Raw genomic sequence first — 14793 nt, 5'->3', positions numbered from 1 at the left:
AAAAAAGCTCAAAGGTTAAAGTAAAAGATGCTGAAGTATGAAAGTCAGAAGTAAAATGTTGAAAGTTGTGACTGATAGTAAAGCAGCCCAGCAGCTGAACCAGCAGAACAGAATGAAATTACGTCCAAGAAAGAAGCGAAGTGTGACAGACCAACTGCAACTGTGGGAAAAGGCCGATTCCTCACAGACGTTCTCACTTATAAGTATCTGAAAAGTACAAATTCATCCAAATTGCGCTTAATGATGTGAAACTGGTAATGTGATCCGGCTCTGAAACACAGAACTTAATAACCCAAGCACAATTTATAGGCCTATGATTAAAAACAGTAGATTTATTAGAAGTGAAAAATGACCCTGATTGCTGAAAATACATGAAACTACAGTAACAAATCCTTTCTTTAGCCTTTACATCACCTTGACGTTTGGACAACACTTTACATGGATGCTGCTACAAAACAGACACAACCAGGCCATAAACACTTCACAGCAGAGCTCAAGATCTTTTATGTGGTGATGGCCAAGAGTTTGATTTACTAAGTACGACGTGACATAAGCTGTTACAACATCACGCAACATCCTTTATGACAACCACTGGAAAAGGAACTTGACATTGCTATGCTATTTGACAAAATCTCTTAACAGTATATGACATGTTTATGGCCTGGTTATGTCACTGGCTGTGTTTACATGCAAAGACTTTTACCAATTGAATACATTCTAATTACAGAGCAAGACTGAGGTGTTTGTTCTCGCTCTACTAAACAATCTGATGGAAAATCTTCATTTACATGCTCACTACAAGTAATCCGATCCAAAATTACGTGCATGCATGGAGAACCGCTTAGTGTAGACGTTACCATGACAACGAGCATCGTGTGAGTCCAGTCAGAGTGAGATGAGCAGCAGTGAGCAGTGCTTGTGTTTTTAATCACTTTAAAATGACGTCAGACTCAGGAAAACGTCCTTCACATGTCCTTATTAAAGAAGGCAGAGAGGAAGACGTCGTGTTCTGAGACACATAAGCTGGACGTCCGTCCCACCGCCGTCTTTTAAAGATCAGAGCATGAACTTCGTCTCCTCTGCAGACCAGTTTCTGCTCCGCCGTGTTGAACGGTATAAACTCTCACTGTGACGCGACGCACATGCAGAACGGACTTAAACTTTCCGACAGGGAATGTAATCGGATTCAGGCGTTTACTCGGATATTATTCTTCTATTTAACGGATTATTTACAGGATTACACATCTTGATCAGTCTTATAGAAACTGTACTCCAAATGTCCTCGATTGGACTAGTCTAATCCGATTGAGGTGTTTACATGGATGCATTCCATTCAGATTGAGCTATTAGTCGGATTATTAACGGATTATTAGGCTGCGTGTAAATGTGGCTAATGTTATGTAGCAGTGTTGATGTGATTTCTTAACTAATGTTTATCGCTGATCACATAAATGGATAAATGGTCAGAAAAGTGTTGGCCCTAAACAGTAAAACAGCAGCTCATTGACACAAAACTCTGCTCTAAAGTGAAACAACGTTAAAAGGGAACTGCATTCATTTTTCAAAATTTCCACATAATTCAGTGGTTGAGATGTAAACGGTCATTCAGAGTGGTGTGGTGTGAAATGGTCCATTGTAGAAAAACTTAGAAACTCAGATTTTTTTACAGTGGTGGTGATGGGAACCAGATGTCACCATATCTACCACACAAATATAGACATTTTACTTACTATCCAAAACCACCAGTGAACCTACACGTCTTCTGAGTTTTGTATGTGATGTTGATGATGGTAAAATAATGTTAAATTTGAAAGAATTTAGACTTTTTGGGACTATTTTGCCCCACACTGCATGTATCCCTCCTTCATGACCAGATACTATAAAACAGTAAGTTTTAAGCCTGAACTCTATTACAAAACTAACATGAAACAAAGTATCGGCCATCAGGCAACACTTCAGTAAAACATTTTGTGTAGTAACTTTCCATGAGGGAGCTTTTAGGTGGACGTCTGGTTCCTATCACCACCACTGTGGTTTCTCTAGAACAGAGAATTTCACACCAAACCACATCTTAACCATTTAATTCCCCTTTAACTAAACAGTCCCTGAGTTTAATCAATTGAGAAATGGATGTCCAGTTCATCGTCGCTCTCCTCGTCCGTGACCTCCTCGTGCACCACCTCTCTCTCTGCCCTCTCCTTGGCTCCAGCAACAATGTAGTTGTCCTCGATGAAGCCGTCGTCGTCTTCGTCCTGGCTACCCCCATACTCCTGCCTGTCCCTCATGCTGTGGGCGGGGAAGTTGGCCGTGAGGGTCCCGGGTTGGCTGAACTGGCTGGCCGTGTCACCCTCTGGCAGAAGAGCTTCGTTGTAGCCGCCGAAGAAACGCTGGACGATCCGGAACTTGACGACCAGCGCGATCACCAAAGCCACAGACAGCACGGAGAGCAGCAGGCCAACCAGTACTGGCCATGGACTGGAGCTGGTGTTGTATGATATCTTGGAATTGGAGGCTGAGTTAGAACAGAAGAAGCATAAAAAATTATAATATTAAATACATTCATTTATTCATTCGGGCAGCACGGTGGCGCGGTGGCTAGCGCTGTCGCCTCACAGCGAGAAGGGCCTGGGTTCGATTCCCCGGCCGGGCGACCGGGGTCCTCTCTGTGTGGAGTTTGCATGTTCTCCCCGTGTCTGTGTGGGTTTCCTCCCACAGTCCAAAGACATGCAGTCAGGCCAATTGGACATGCTAAATTGCCCCTGGGTGTGAGTGTGTCTGTGTCTGTCTGTCTGCCCTGCGATGGACTGGCGACCTGTCCAGGGTGTATCCTGCCTTCTGCCCGATGACCACTGGGATAGGCTCCAGTGACCCTGAGGGAGAAGCAGCTTAGAAAATGGATGGATGGACATTAATTTATACAAGGGTGAGTCATGATGGCACAGCTGCTCCTGGATGACTTATTTGTTTTCTGGGAGGGTCTCTGAGTGCTTCCTCTCCATGATAGGTGGGTGTGGCAGGAGGGGGACAGTTATGATTTCAGGTTGACTTTAAACACTTCCAGCCCACCACAAGTCGCGAGACACGTTGTTCTTACTACAAGTCAGCATGTATTTCCTTACAGACTGAGCAGGGTCATTTGGACCAAACGCTTTGCCTCAGGGGTCATAGTGAAATGTCTTGGCGGGTTGAGACAAAAAAAGACAAAATAATATGCAAATCAAGTTTTAAAAAATAGATTTCATACACAATTGGGGGGGGGTGCCTATCCCAGAGCCTATCCCAGTGGTCACTGGGCGGAAGGCAGGATACAGCCTGGACAGGCTAGATTTAATAATACTATATTATATCTTGTTACTAAATATTTTAAGAATGTTTAGAAAGTTTAATAAGTTATATAAAGTACACAAATATGTCTTTTCTCTCACTGGGTGAGGCACAGAGTCAGGGTAATTTTCTGGCAGGCCAAAAAAAACCTGTCAAATTATTATTCTCTTCAAGGGGAACTTTCTCTACAGACCATGGAAGACGCTTTGATAATGATGAAGCTGAGTGTCGAAGCTAAATATGCCTGGAGGATTGGCACCAAGCTGTTTTACGATGATAAAACCTTTGCAGGGATTTTTCTCACTTTATTGGACAGATTTTTCAAAATGTGAAAAATAATTAAATGATAAAGCGGTTTGGTGTGAAACGCTGTGTTCAGGAGAAACTGACAGAGGCTGATTGCGTGTGTGTTAATTCCTTCGTGGTACATGTAGGGTGTTGTGAGGCAAAGTAATCCCCATAGAAAACCTATTATTTTCAGATTTATGACTATTTTACCATCATCATCATTACATATTAAAGCACAGAGGACATGTGGACCTTCACCGGTGGTTCTAGATAGTAAATAAAATGGCTATATTTGTGTTGTAGACATGGTGACCCCCTGGTTCCCATCACCGCCACTGTAAAGACATCTGAGTCTCTACAATCACCCATTTCACACCAAACCCCTTCAGAATCACTCTGTTCACATCTCCATCAGTGAATCATCGAGATTTGAATTATTTACCGTTTCCAGCTGGATTGATGTTCGAAGATCCATCATCGTCCATCAGCAGTTTCCTCTGTAATCTTCCCAGACTGCTCTCACTCATTTTTTCTGCCAGTGGAAGGAATAAAGAACAAAGTCAATGAGAATCAACGAGCCTTGCTATGCCTTTGTTTTGGAATAATTTGGAAAAAAAGATGTGTAAAATATCTGACATGTTCTGATTTGCCATTTTGCAAGGTTTCCACCAACCAGTATCTCCTACATGCTTCTGGGGGTTCGATGAGTCTTCTATGTGCGGGGAAGGTGCACATTCACATGCAGTGATAACCACCCAAAAACACAGGCCCAGAACCAGCCAGGCACTGCTGCCTACATCGCCCATGATGCCCTGTCACCAAAGCAGAAAGAGCATCAAAGCTGTGAATCTCGCCTCCCACATTATTCTCTAGAGCACGTGTCAGGCTCCAGTCCTCACAGGCCGAAACACTGCAGACTTCATCAAGCACACCTGATGCACCTCATGCTAATATCCATACCACTTTGGCCCAAAGGTCCCCAAGTTTGACACGCCTGCTCAAGAGCAGCGGCCACCAAACCTCATCCTGGAGATCTACTCTACTGCAGAGTGTAGTTCCGACCTATATCTAACATGCCCCTCCCCTTTACCTAACACTGCACCTGATCCAACCAATCAGGAACTCCTGATGGAGTTAATTCGCTGGAGCAGGTGTGGCTGGTTGTGGTTGGAACTGGATTCCGCAGGAAGGTAGCTCTCCAGGTCCAGGGTTGATGACCACTGCTCTAGAATGGACGAAAGCTTATATGCTTGACGATGTCTTAGACATTGTTTTTTATGATAGTTTTGAGACCAGACTTATTTTCTGAGCCATTCATGGTGAAGATGCATGCAGTGTGCTCTGAGGCAAAAAAGTCCCCAAACTGAACAATTATTTTCAGATTTATGTCTATTTTCCCATCATCAACATCACATTTAAAAGCTCAGAAGACACGCGTAGGTTGGCTGGTGGTTTTGGACAGCAAATAAAAAGGCTGTACTTGTGTAGACGTGGTGACGTCCGGTTCCTATCACCACCGCTGTAAAGAAGTCTGAGTCAGTAAACTTCTCAGTGTTTTCTACAACGAACCACTTTAAAACAAAACGAGCGACTGAACGACTTTGCTTACATCTCAACCACCGAGTTATACGGCAATTCCAAATAAATCAGTGGACGTTCCACTTTAATCTAACGGACGTCTAAGAATTCATTCTGTCTGAAATGGTTAAAGCAGATGAATATCAGATTATTTCAACACGGCTACGGCTGTTATGACCGACACAAGGACTAATAACAATATGCACCATAAATCCGACACGTCTGAAGCCTCCACAGAAAAACAGCTCTTCGCAGAAGTCACATGACCATCATGTGAGCCACACTGAATGACAGTCAACATCTACACAACGTTACACAGCCACTTTATCAAGCGTCAGCAATCAAACGCTTACCGAACGGCTACAGCTACAATCCGGAATCCGAAACACTTCAGACGAAGTGAACTTCCCAGAACAGAGTGAAAGACAGGCTGGAGGGCGTCCTCAGCACAGTAAAGCAGACATTAGACTGCTAGAGAACTGACTTGAGCAAAGGTTGAAGGAGGAGCAGGGCATTCCAGCGGAGGCGAGTTGATAAATAACTTTTATAACTGTTTAATTATCTGTTTTAGTGGCCCTTAAAAGCGCAAGTGTTCCATTTTAGCACATTTCTTCTCTTTTCTTTGAATTATGATTCGAACAACATCATTATAAAGACTCTATAACGCAACGAGTCTCGCTCTGCTTTGCTTTATGAGACTGAGCAAGCTGGCATACATGGATTAACGCTGGTCAGTTTCTCAGCTGTGCTTCTATCCTCTGTCCAGGAGAGGACAGTGTGGGTTCTGTTTTCCTGAGTGCAGGTATGAAGGAAGGCCTGCTCACCATCAAGCTGTTCTAAACAATAGTGAACTTAGCTGTGATGTATATGGTCCCATATAGCTCTGAAAGTTTTGACGTTATTAAAAATAGCAGAACCCTCCTCAAAAAGGTTCTGTATAAAACAAACTGCAACACATTCTCCGTCAATCTGAAGAACGTTTTCACCATGCAAAGCATGCAAATGGTTCGTTGAGTGTTCATGGTTCTATATAGAACCATTTCCTATACTGAAGCACCTCTGAAGAACCATTTCTTTAAACAGCGATGGACTCAAGCATCAAAAAGTGAGAAAATGGCACCGTGTACACTGTACTGCCCTCCTGGAACTTGGGGCAGAAGAACCCTTTGCATGATTAAAGGGTTCTTTGTATCATGAAAGGGTTCTTAAAAGTATGTGCTGTAGATGAAAAGGGTTCTGTAGAGCACCCAAAAGGATTCTCCTATTCACAAGCTTGACATCAGGAAATAGCAGAAAACCTTTTTGGTACTGTTTAGAACACCAAAAAGGTTCTATGTAGAACCATCTACAGCACATACTTAAGAAGCCTTTCATGATGCAAAGAACCCTTTAATCATGCAATGGGTTCTTTGACAGTTCCTGGTTAAGAACCTTCAAGAACCTTCTTTTTTTAGTCGGACACTGCAATAAAATAGCCCTACCTGCAGCTCCACCTAACTGGAGACTGTAGCTCATCTGTTGATCCACAGTTTGTGTCAGTCATCGTCCAGCCCAGTGGTCACCAACCCCGCTCCTGGAGATCGGCCTTCCTGCTGAGTCGAGCTCTGACCACAATCACGCCTGCTCCACAACTTCCTCAGAAACCAGATCAGACACATCAGAAGGGCCAGTAAAGGGGTCACCATGTATGAAGCAGAAAAGTAGACCTCCACAGGGATGGTTAGTGCCCACTGCTCTTCATCAGTGGTCAGTTTCTGAGCTGCTCTTGGCAGGATAATGTTGGACAGTGGTCCACTCTCAACCCCAGCAACATCGCTGTGTCTGATCTTCTTGTACCAGCACCACACACACCACTATGCCAGCGTCTCTGCTGTGCTGAGAATGAGAACCACCGGGTAACATCTGGATAACAGCGATCCTGTGGCCAGAAACTGACCAGCGATGAATGAGGTAGAGTGGGGGCTGATATACTGCAGAAATAGAGCTACAGTCTGTGCAACATCAGAGATCAGACTTCACTTAATTTTCAAATGAAAAAAAAAAATCAATTTTATACAGCAGTGTGTGAAAGTCTGAGGCACCCAAGACACATTTTGAAAATCTATTTATTTGAGTAGTTTGAACAAACTATTTATAGAATATTAATTAATTAATAATGATTTTATATATATATATATATATATATATATATATATATATATATATATATATATATATATTCATATAAGCAATAAATACTGATGTTCTGGATGTTGGTGTGTTTGTTTACCCATCTCCAAGCCGCTCCTCGAGGAAGCCCAGTATATTAAATGTAGTTAAAAAGCAGCTCCTGGTTTGACCAATCAGTGCTCAGTAAATTGAGCTCATGATGTCATTGATGATATTAACGAGTCTCTGTGGCGGCTGTGAAGGTGTCCAGGAAAAATATGGACCTAAGAAATTCTTGTTACTTTTTATTGTTTTTCTGTTTATTTGAATTATGAATACGACTTTATTCTAATGTATATTATGATAAACTCACTGCTGAGGGAAGCTGGTTAAACATTTGCTTAGATGGCTTAAATTTTCGCACAGAGCTGTAAATGTGCACTGAAAATTGTTCCACACAAAAGAGGCACTGCTGAATAATTTGATATGTGTGATGTATTTATTAAAGCATTTTGAGGGAAAATAAGGGACATTAATGCACATTATAAACATAAAAAACATAAAAAATGCACATTATAATTTATATTTGTCTTCAGCTTCCCCTTTAAATGAGCTAAGACAGAATAAAACTCAGTTTCTGGTCACATATCTGTGTCATGGGCAGTCGTGGGCTGGAGACCACCGGAAGGTCACCAGTTCGATCCCCAGCACCGACAGTCCATGACTGAGGTGTCCTTAAGCAAGACACCTAACCCCCGGGTGCTGCGGATTGGGCTGCCCACCAATCCGGGCGAGTGTGCTCACTGCCTACTAGTGTGTGTGTGTGTGTGTGTGTGTGCTCACTAGTGTGTATGTGGGGTTTCGCTTCACGGATGGGTTAAATGCGGCGGTGGAATTTCCCCGTTTGTGGGATTAAGAGCTACTTATGCATAAAGCAGCTTCCTCGTTTGAAGTGTTTAAGAAGAAAAGCGGGTGCTTTAAATGCTCAATCAGAAAAATACCCAGAAAACATTAACATACATCTTTAAAAAAGGGATGAAAATGTACGCTGCAATCAAGAAAAGTGATGTTGGCAGAAAAGCAACAACCACGGCTGATGACTTAGAAACAACTGTGATCACCGGCAACCTCAAGACTGACAGGGTGGTTATAAAACCTGCATCATGCTGAAATTTCAAGTTTCATCCCCAGCAGGAAAGCAAACATCTCTGTAATCATATTTAAAACAGAATGCTACTAACAAAACGTCAAGCCAAGGCAAGAGTCTACAGTCGCGACCCAGCTGAGCAAGACTATCACTTAAAGATAAAAGTGAAGACTGAAAACCTCCAAACACGCATGACTGGCCAAGATTAGAATCGGCCAGGTATCTGTTTTGATTTTGTCTGATCTGTATTGCAGTGTTATGACATAAATAACTGAAAGCAGGTACTCAGTCAGAAAGATGTAGGAGGCAGGTAGAAACAGTGAGTGGTCACTTGCTCAGGGCAGTCTTTACGTAAACTTTACATTAACTGGTCCCACAAGCCACCACATGCAAACGACTGAATACACGTGGTCGACGTGTTGATTTTCAAAAACAAACTTAAACTTGGCATTTTTCTGCCAATTATTAGAGCAGTTATTATGTATTTGGTCCATCAGCTCATTGGATAAAAAATGAGTCGCCTGTGACTAAAACAAACCTAATAGCGCATTTAATACGTCCATGTGCATGAATGACTGCTGTGGTTCGATTTGGCCTGGACTGGCCTTATGAAGTTCTTAGCATTTGTCTTACCATTAGAAGTTTTTTCTTACCATTAGAAGTTTTTTCTTACCATTAGAAGTTTTTTCAAACGCTACAAGTAGAACTGTGAGCTCTCAGACTGAGGCATTCACATGACTGCAATTTAATATTATTTTTATTTGGGTGACAACATTTAAAACATGCTCCAACACCGAGAATCACCTGCACGCTTGCGCTCCACAGCTGTGATCGGCATGTTTCAGAGCAACTGCGATGTAGGAATTATGTGACTGACACAACAAGTACATAACTAACTGCACTACAAATCAAGGACAATAATACAGACGTAGCCAAAGTGGGGTTACCTCTGAAGTCTGGGCTGAGTCTGATTCCATCACACCTCTAGTGTGAATTAGACACAGCAGTTCTAATACCAGGTCTCAGTATCGGGCTGATATGAGTAGAAAACGCTAGAAGGGAAATTGGAGAGAAAATCCAATCTAGTACTGTAACAAATCCACCCTGAAACAGCACGGTGATGATGTCAGCTGTGGGGTTAATAGAATGACTGAGTAGTTATTCATCATCTTTAGTAAGTGCTTCAATGAAAAATAGCTCATTAGTTTAGTTTAGTTTAGTAGTTTTTAAAGAAAAATGGGCCACTACCTGGGAAGGTTCCGAGTTGTACGCTTCATTACACAACTGAAAACTGGTTCTGTTAAACAGGCCTACAAAAAATGAGGTGCGTGGCTAAAATAGTGGAGATCAGGAGCAAGTTTTGAGAGGACGATAGCAGAACCAGGTGCAACATCTAACGCAAACGTCCTCCAGCGATAAGACAGCACCTCCCCTTGGCCATGTTCTCCGATGGAAAGTGCGTAAAATCAAAGGATATGGTGAACAGGCGAGAACTACTGAGCCAAAACCGCCTCAGTCAGGACATTTTTGGGGGAAGGTATCAAATTACGAAAATATCAATAATTTGATGTATTACAAAAATATCAAATTGTGATTGTTCTGACTAATTTTGCGACTTTAAATTATAATTATTTTCTACAAAGTGTTTATTTGGCCAAGATGAGCACAACATCCACCCTTTCTGACTTGAGGCTTGACCCCTGAGTGTAGTGTGCCAGACCGCTAGTGAGTCGTGGTTGTGAAGTCACAACACATGATGGATTGGTAGCCTTTTATTGGTCTAACTCATCTACAGGCAGGTTAAAACCTCGGTGTTATTAGGTTAAATTTCCCCATTTAAAGCATAAGACAACGTCGATAATGTAGACTACGATCTAAAACTGCAGCAGTTGTGATTTGAAAACTGCGATTCCGATATAAAAGCTATGAATTTTTCGGTCTCAGTCACAGCATTTCTGATCTTTTGAGCTTCTGATCTTTGGACTTTTCGGTAGGCAAGCGTCACATATCGCCGTCATTTCACCGACTTTTTAGAATTCGACTTTAGATTATGGCCACATGATCATGATATAGTATCAGCTCCTCAGTTAGGGCTCAACGATTTTAGCCAAATATCTAATTGCGACATTTCTGGCCAGTATGGCAGTTTAGTTTCACGTTGCGACTGTTCTGCCAGTTCTGCCAGACTGCCGATCCTGCCAGTGGTTGTGATGTCACAAGTATGGTTGCTTCTGATTAGTCAAATTTATATAAAAGCAGTTCACAAGATGAAAGTTACCGTATTTTCCGGATTATACGTCGCTCCGGAGTATAAGTCGCACCAGCCAAAAAAATGCACAGTAAAGAAAAAAAAAACATATATACGTCGCACCGGAGTATAAGTCGCATTTTGGGGGGGGGGGGGGGTTCATAAAATCCAAGTTAACGTAACATGAACAGTTATTCAGATAACAATGACAAACTATAACAAAGAACATGCTAACAAGTTTATCAAACCATTTTTATCAAAGTTTATATCACTCCAAATCATCAAATCCATTGAACTCTTCATCCTCAGTGTCACTTATAACAACTCCGCTAACTCTGGAGGTGGACGAAGCGCCGCTTCCTCTTCTTCGTCGCTTTTGTCAGACTCGTCGTCAATTACATTTGCAATTATTCCAGCCTTTCTGAATCCCAGCAGGATGCTTTCGGTTTTCACGGAAGCCCATGCTTTGCTGATCCATTCAATGACTTCCGAGAACGTAGCGTGGCGCATTCTCCCGGTTGCCGTGAAGTCCGTATTTTCCGGACTATAAGTCGCTCCGGAGTATAAGTCGCACCCCTGGCCAAACTATGAAAAAAAGTGCGACTTATAATCCGGAAAATACGGTATTAGGTTCCTCAAAACCTGCAACATATCCATGATGACTGTAATACAAATTACAGCTCTGGTTCTGGTTCTGGTTGCCTGGTTCTTCTGTCATGCATAATAATGTTTAATACAGTTCCAGGACACAGAGATTTCTGGTTCCGTCAATACTGTGTTCTGTACAACAAGACTTTCTAATATCTAAGTACATTAATACAGAACTCATTTAATGTGTGCGCTCATAAGTATGTGTATATCAAGTGTGTTGGAATGCAGCTCAGCCAATCAGATTTCAGAACCAGAACTATCCATTTCACAACAGATAGTCTGTTGGCGTCCCTGTTAATGTTTAACGACAAACTAAAGACGGTTAATCAGTCAAAACAAACTGCCTAAATTTGCATCTGCAGCGCGTGTCGGACAACGAAGCGCTGACCGCGTTATCTCCACTGTGAATATTAATCATGTCAGCTTTGTTAAACTTCCAAACAAAGTCTTGGGTCAAACTTGACAAGCAGAACTTGACTTAGCTTTGGCTCAAAAGCAACAACGCCAGGAGGCACACGTCCCACTGAAAACAAGCAGAAGAATGAAAGATGAAAGAGTTTCTAATGAGTTTAGGTCAAATACATCCACTGACACTATGATCTTCTTGCTGGAAACATTCAGTTGTAGGCACAGAACGGACTCGTGTTCAACCGAACAGCAGCTCAGTCACGTCCAGCGTCCAGCCTCCAGAGATAAGAAGGAGTTTCGTGAAAAACCTGAGGTACAGAATGGAATCCTACGAAGGGCCTTCATCGTTCACCCTGCTGACAGTGGCCACGAAGCAGCGCTGAAAGAGGCGCTCAGGCTCGGCCGGTTGGTTGGCGCAGTCCAGTTTGCTGTTTGGGAAGTGTCTGCGGAAACCCTGAGGGCCGGCGGCATGGCTGGGCTCGGGACTCGGCTCTGTCTCTGCATCAGAAAAGACAAGAGTGTATAAATAATGTAAAGAAATCAAGTTAGAAACTCCTCAAGTCTCTTTGCCTGGCGGTAGCAACCAATGACTCCTAAGCGTTGTCTCTCTGTTCTATAGCTGCTCATTATTACCCATTAGCATCACTCTGTAAGAGCACTTTGTGAGATGTACACTAATGAGGTGCAACACTCTTAAAGATTAGCTTGAAGAGGCATCTGAACAACAGCATGGTGTACAAACCTGTCAGTTCAGCTCTAATGTCTGAAGAAATGACCGTTTTCATCTGTCATAAAGAAACGGTGGTAACATTTTATATAAATACAACACTGTAAAAAAATCTGTAAAATAAATCAAAAACAGCAAATGGAGGGACTGGGGGTCCAGACAAAATGGTCAGTTAAAAGTGAAAAAAGGGCTCCCGAGTGGCGCAACCGTCTAAGCGTTGGTGTCATCAGGAGATCGCGAGTTTGATCCCTGGTGATGATCCACCCGTCCGTACACGGGAGTCCAAGAGAGCACAACTGGCCTCGCTCTCTCTGGGTGGGCAGAGTGGCCCCCCTCTACCCCCATCACTCAGCATGATGCTGGTCAGCGCAGGCGTAACAGATCTGGCGGTCGGCGCTTTCCTCCGAGCGCGTTCGGCTGGCCCGTGACGTCGCGTGAGCAGCAGTTCATAAAGAAGCGGTGGAGCTTCACAGGTCTCGGACGAAGCCTGTGCTGCCTTCACCCAACTAGCGGGTGGAATTGGAAACATCTAAACTGGGGAGAATATTGGGTAAAAATATGTTCTCTTATTCCACTGAGATTATTATATAAAACATTCCTTTTGTTGCATAAAATATTGCTTTTACTGTTTCACTAGTTCAGCTACTTATTCAGACATACAGTATTTTACCATAACGATAATAATAATGGCCACTAAAATGAATACATCTTCGGTTCTCCTGAGTCGGCTTGCCTTGCGCCGAGTGTTTACTCAGGCTGTTTATTCCATGCTATAGATTTTAATTTACTCATAATCATATCATGATGTTTACACTAAGCAAGTGTTTTCAACTCATTACATATTCGTTGCCTATTAATAAGGGATTACGCAGCTGTAATGGACTGTTCCTGTAGTGTTACCAAATATTTTAAAGAATGCATTACACTTTATAGCCACGTATATAAAGCATTATGAATTCCTCAGATAATCCAGGTTATTAAAATTACGTGTTCATTACCATTGTAATCATAAACGAACGTAAACATAAATAAAACATAAACTTTACAAAGTATATCCCACTGCATCAACAGCTTACAAATGCATTTTAATTAGCTTATAATATCATATATCTGTTAATAATCTACACCCATAATGAGATATATATACACATAACATCATGACCACCACCTTGTTTCTACGCTCAGTCCATCTTATCAGCTCCACTTACTGTATAGCTGCACTTTGTAGCTCTACAGTTACAGAATGTAGTCCATCTGTTTCTCTGATACTCTGTTACCCTGTTCTTCAGTGGTCAGGACCCCCATGGACCCTCACAGAGCAGGTACTGTTTGGGTGGTGGATCATTCTCAGCACTGCAGTAACTCTGGTGTGGTGGTGGTGTGTTAGTGTGTGTTGTGCTGGTCTGAGTGGATCAGACACAGCAGTGCTGCTGGAGTTTTTAAACACCTCAGTGTTGCTGCTGGACTGAGAACAGTCCACCAACCAAAAATATCCAGCCAACAGCGTCCTGTGACCCCTGATGAAGGACTAGAGGATGACCAACACAAACTGTGCAGCAGCAGATGAGCTGTCATCTCTGACCTCACACCTACAAGGTGGACTGACAAGGTAGAAGTGTCTAATAGAGTGGACAGTGAGTGGACACAGTGTTTAAAAGGGGGCTAACAGAGTATCAGAGAGACAGACGGACTACAGTCTGTAATTGTAGAACTACAAAGTGCAAGTGGAGCTGATAAAATGGACAATGAGCGTCGAAAGACGTTACAAGGGAAAAAAACAATCAGCTCCTGAAAACCTGCCCACCAGTGATCTCTATACCTGAGCATCAGCTGATGAGACGCCCATCAGCTCATTTTCAAACGCACAAAGGTGAAAACGTCACATAAACCTTTAAAGACCCACAGACGGATTCAGAATAAAACATGTCTCATTTTGTTTCACAGTCCAGGAGCAGGGACGCGCATACCAAACACCACCGTATACTGCCGGCTCCTCTCTGTAACCTGGGCGCACTCAGCAGTGTTTGCCTAATCCATCTGGACGCGCTGTCTTTCAGAGCGGTCTATGGAGGCGACCCAACCGAAATACAGAGAGCCTAATTAAAAAACGCACTCAGGCATTCGCGCCTGTGTTCACGTTCCACGCTTTTAGTCCTCACGTCTTTTCCAACGCTTTTAAGCGTGAATGTCTGTGGCAGAATGAAAGGAACATTAGTGAGCAGCACCTCTGCCTTTAATTTAGTGTCACAATCCTCCCACCACCATATGTCCACT

The 14793-nt window shown here is 42.7% G+C and overlaps 2 protein-coding genes across 3 annotated transcripts in view; both read right to left on the bottom strand.

The window, feature by feature from the left end:
* Positions 1-1745: 1745 nt before the first annotated feature.
* LOC108430696 (type III endosome membrane protein TEMP-like) lies at positions 1746-5677 on the bottom strand. 2 transcript variants are annotated; one of them, XM_017703340.2, is made up of 4 exons: positions 5544-5677; positions 4286-4424; positions 4055-4144; positions 1746-2512 (listed from the first exon to the last, which is right to left on the bottom strand). In XM_017703340.2, the coding sequence occupies exons 2-4, from the start codon at positions 4416-4418 to the stop codon at positions 2112-2114; spliced, it is 624 nt and encodes a 207-aa protein (XP_017558829.1). In that variant the 5' UTR covers positions 4419-4424; positions 5544-5677; the 3' UTR covers positions 1746-2111. The 2 variants fall into 2 exon arrangements, with proteins under 2 accessions (XP_017558829.1, XP_017558830.1); XM_017703341.2 differs by lacking the exon at positions 5544-5677 and having other exon boundaries at positions 4249-4381.
* Positions 5678-10900: 5223 nt separating this feature from the next.
* The window catches only part of shisal2a (shisa like 2A), an 8417-nt gene continuing 4524 nt past the window's right edge, over positions 10901-14793 (bottom strand). Inside the window, exon 3 of the mRNA XM_017703339.2 lies at positions 10901-12290. Within this exon, the coding sequence (XP_017558828.1) occupies positions 12121-12290 (170 nt within the window). The 3' untranslated portion in view covers positions 10901-12120. The remainder of the gene's footprint in view (positions 12291-14793) is intronic.

Source organism: Pygocentrus nattereri, chromosome 2, assembly GCF_015220715.1.
Source record: "Pygocentrus nattereri isolate fPygNat1 chromosome 2, fPygNat1.pri, whole genome shotgun sequence".
Taxonomy (NCBI): Eukaryota; Metazoa; Chordata; class Actinopteri; order Characiformes; family Serrasalmidae; genus Pygocentrus; species Pygocentrus nattereri.
This window is presented reverse-complemented; position numbering and strand designations above follow the sequence as displayed.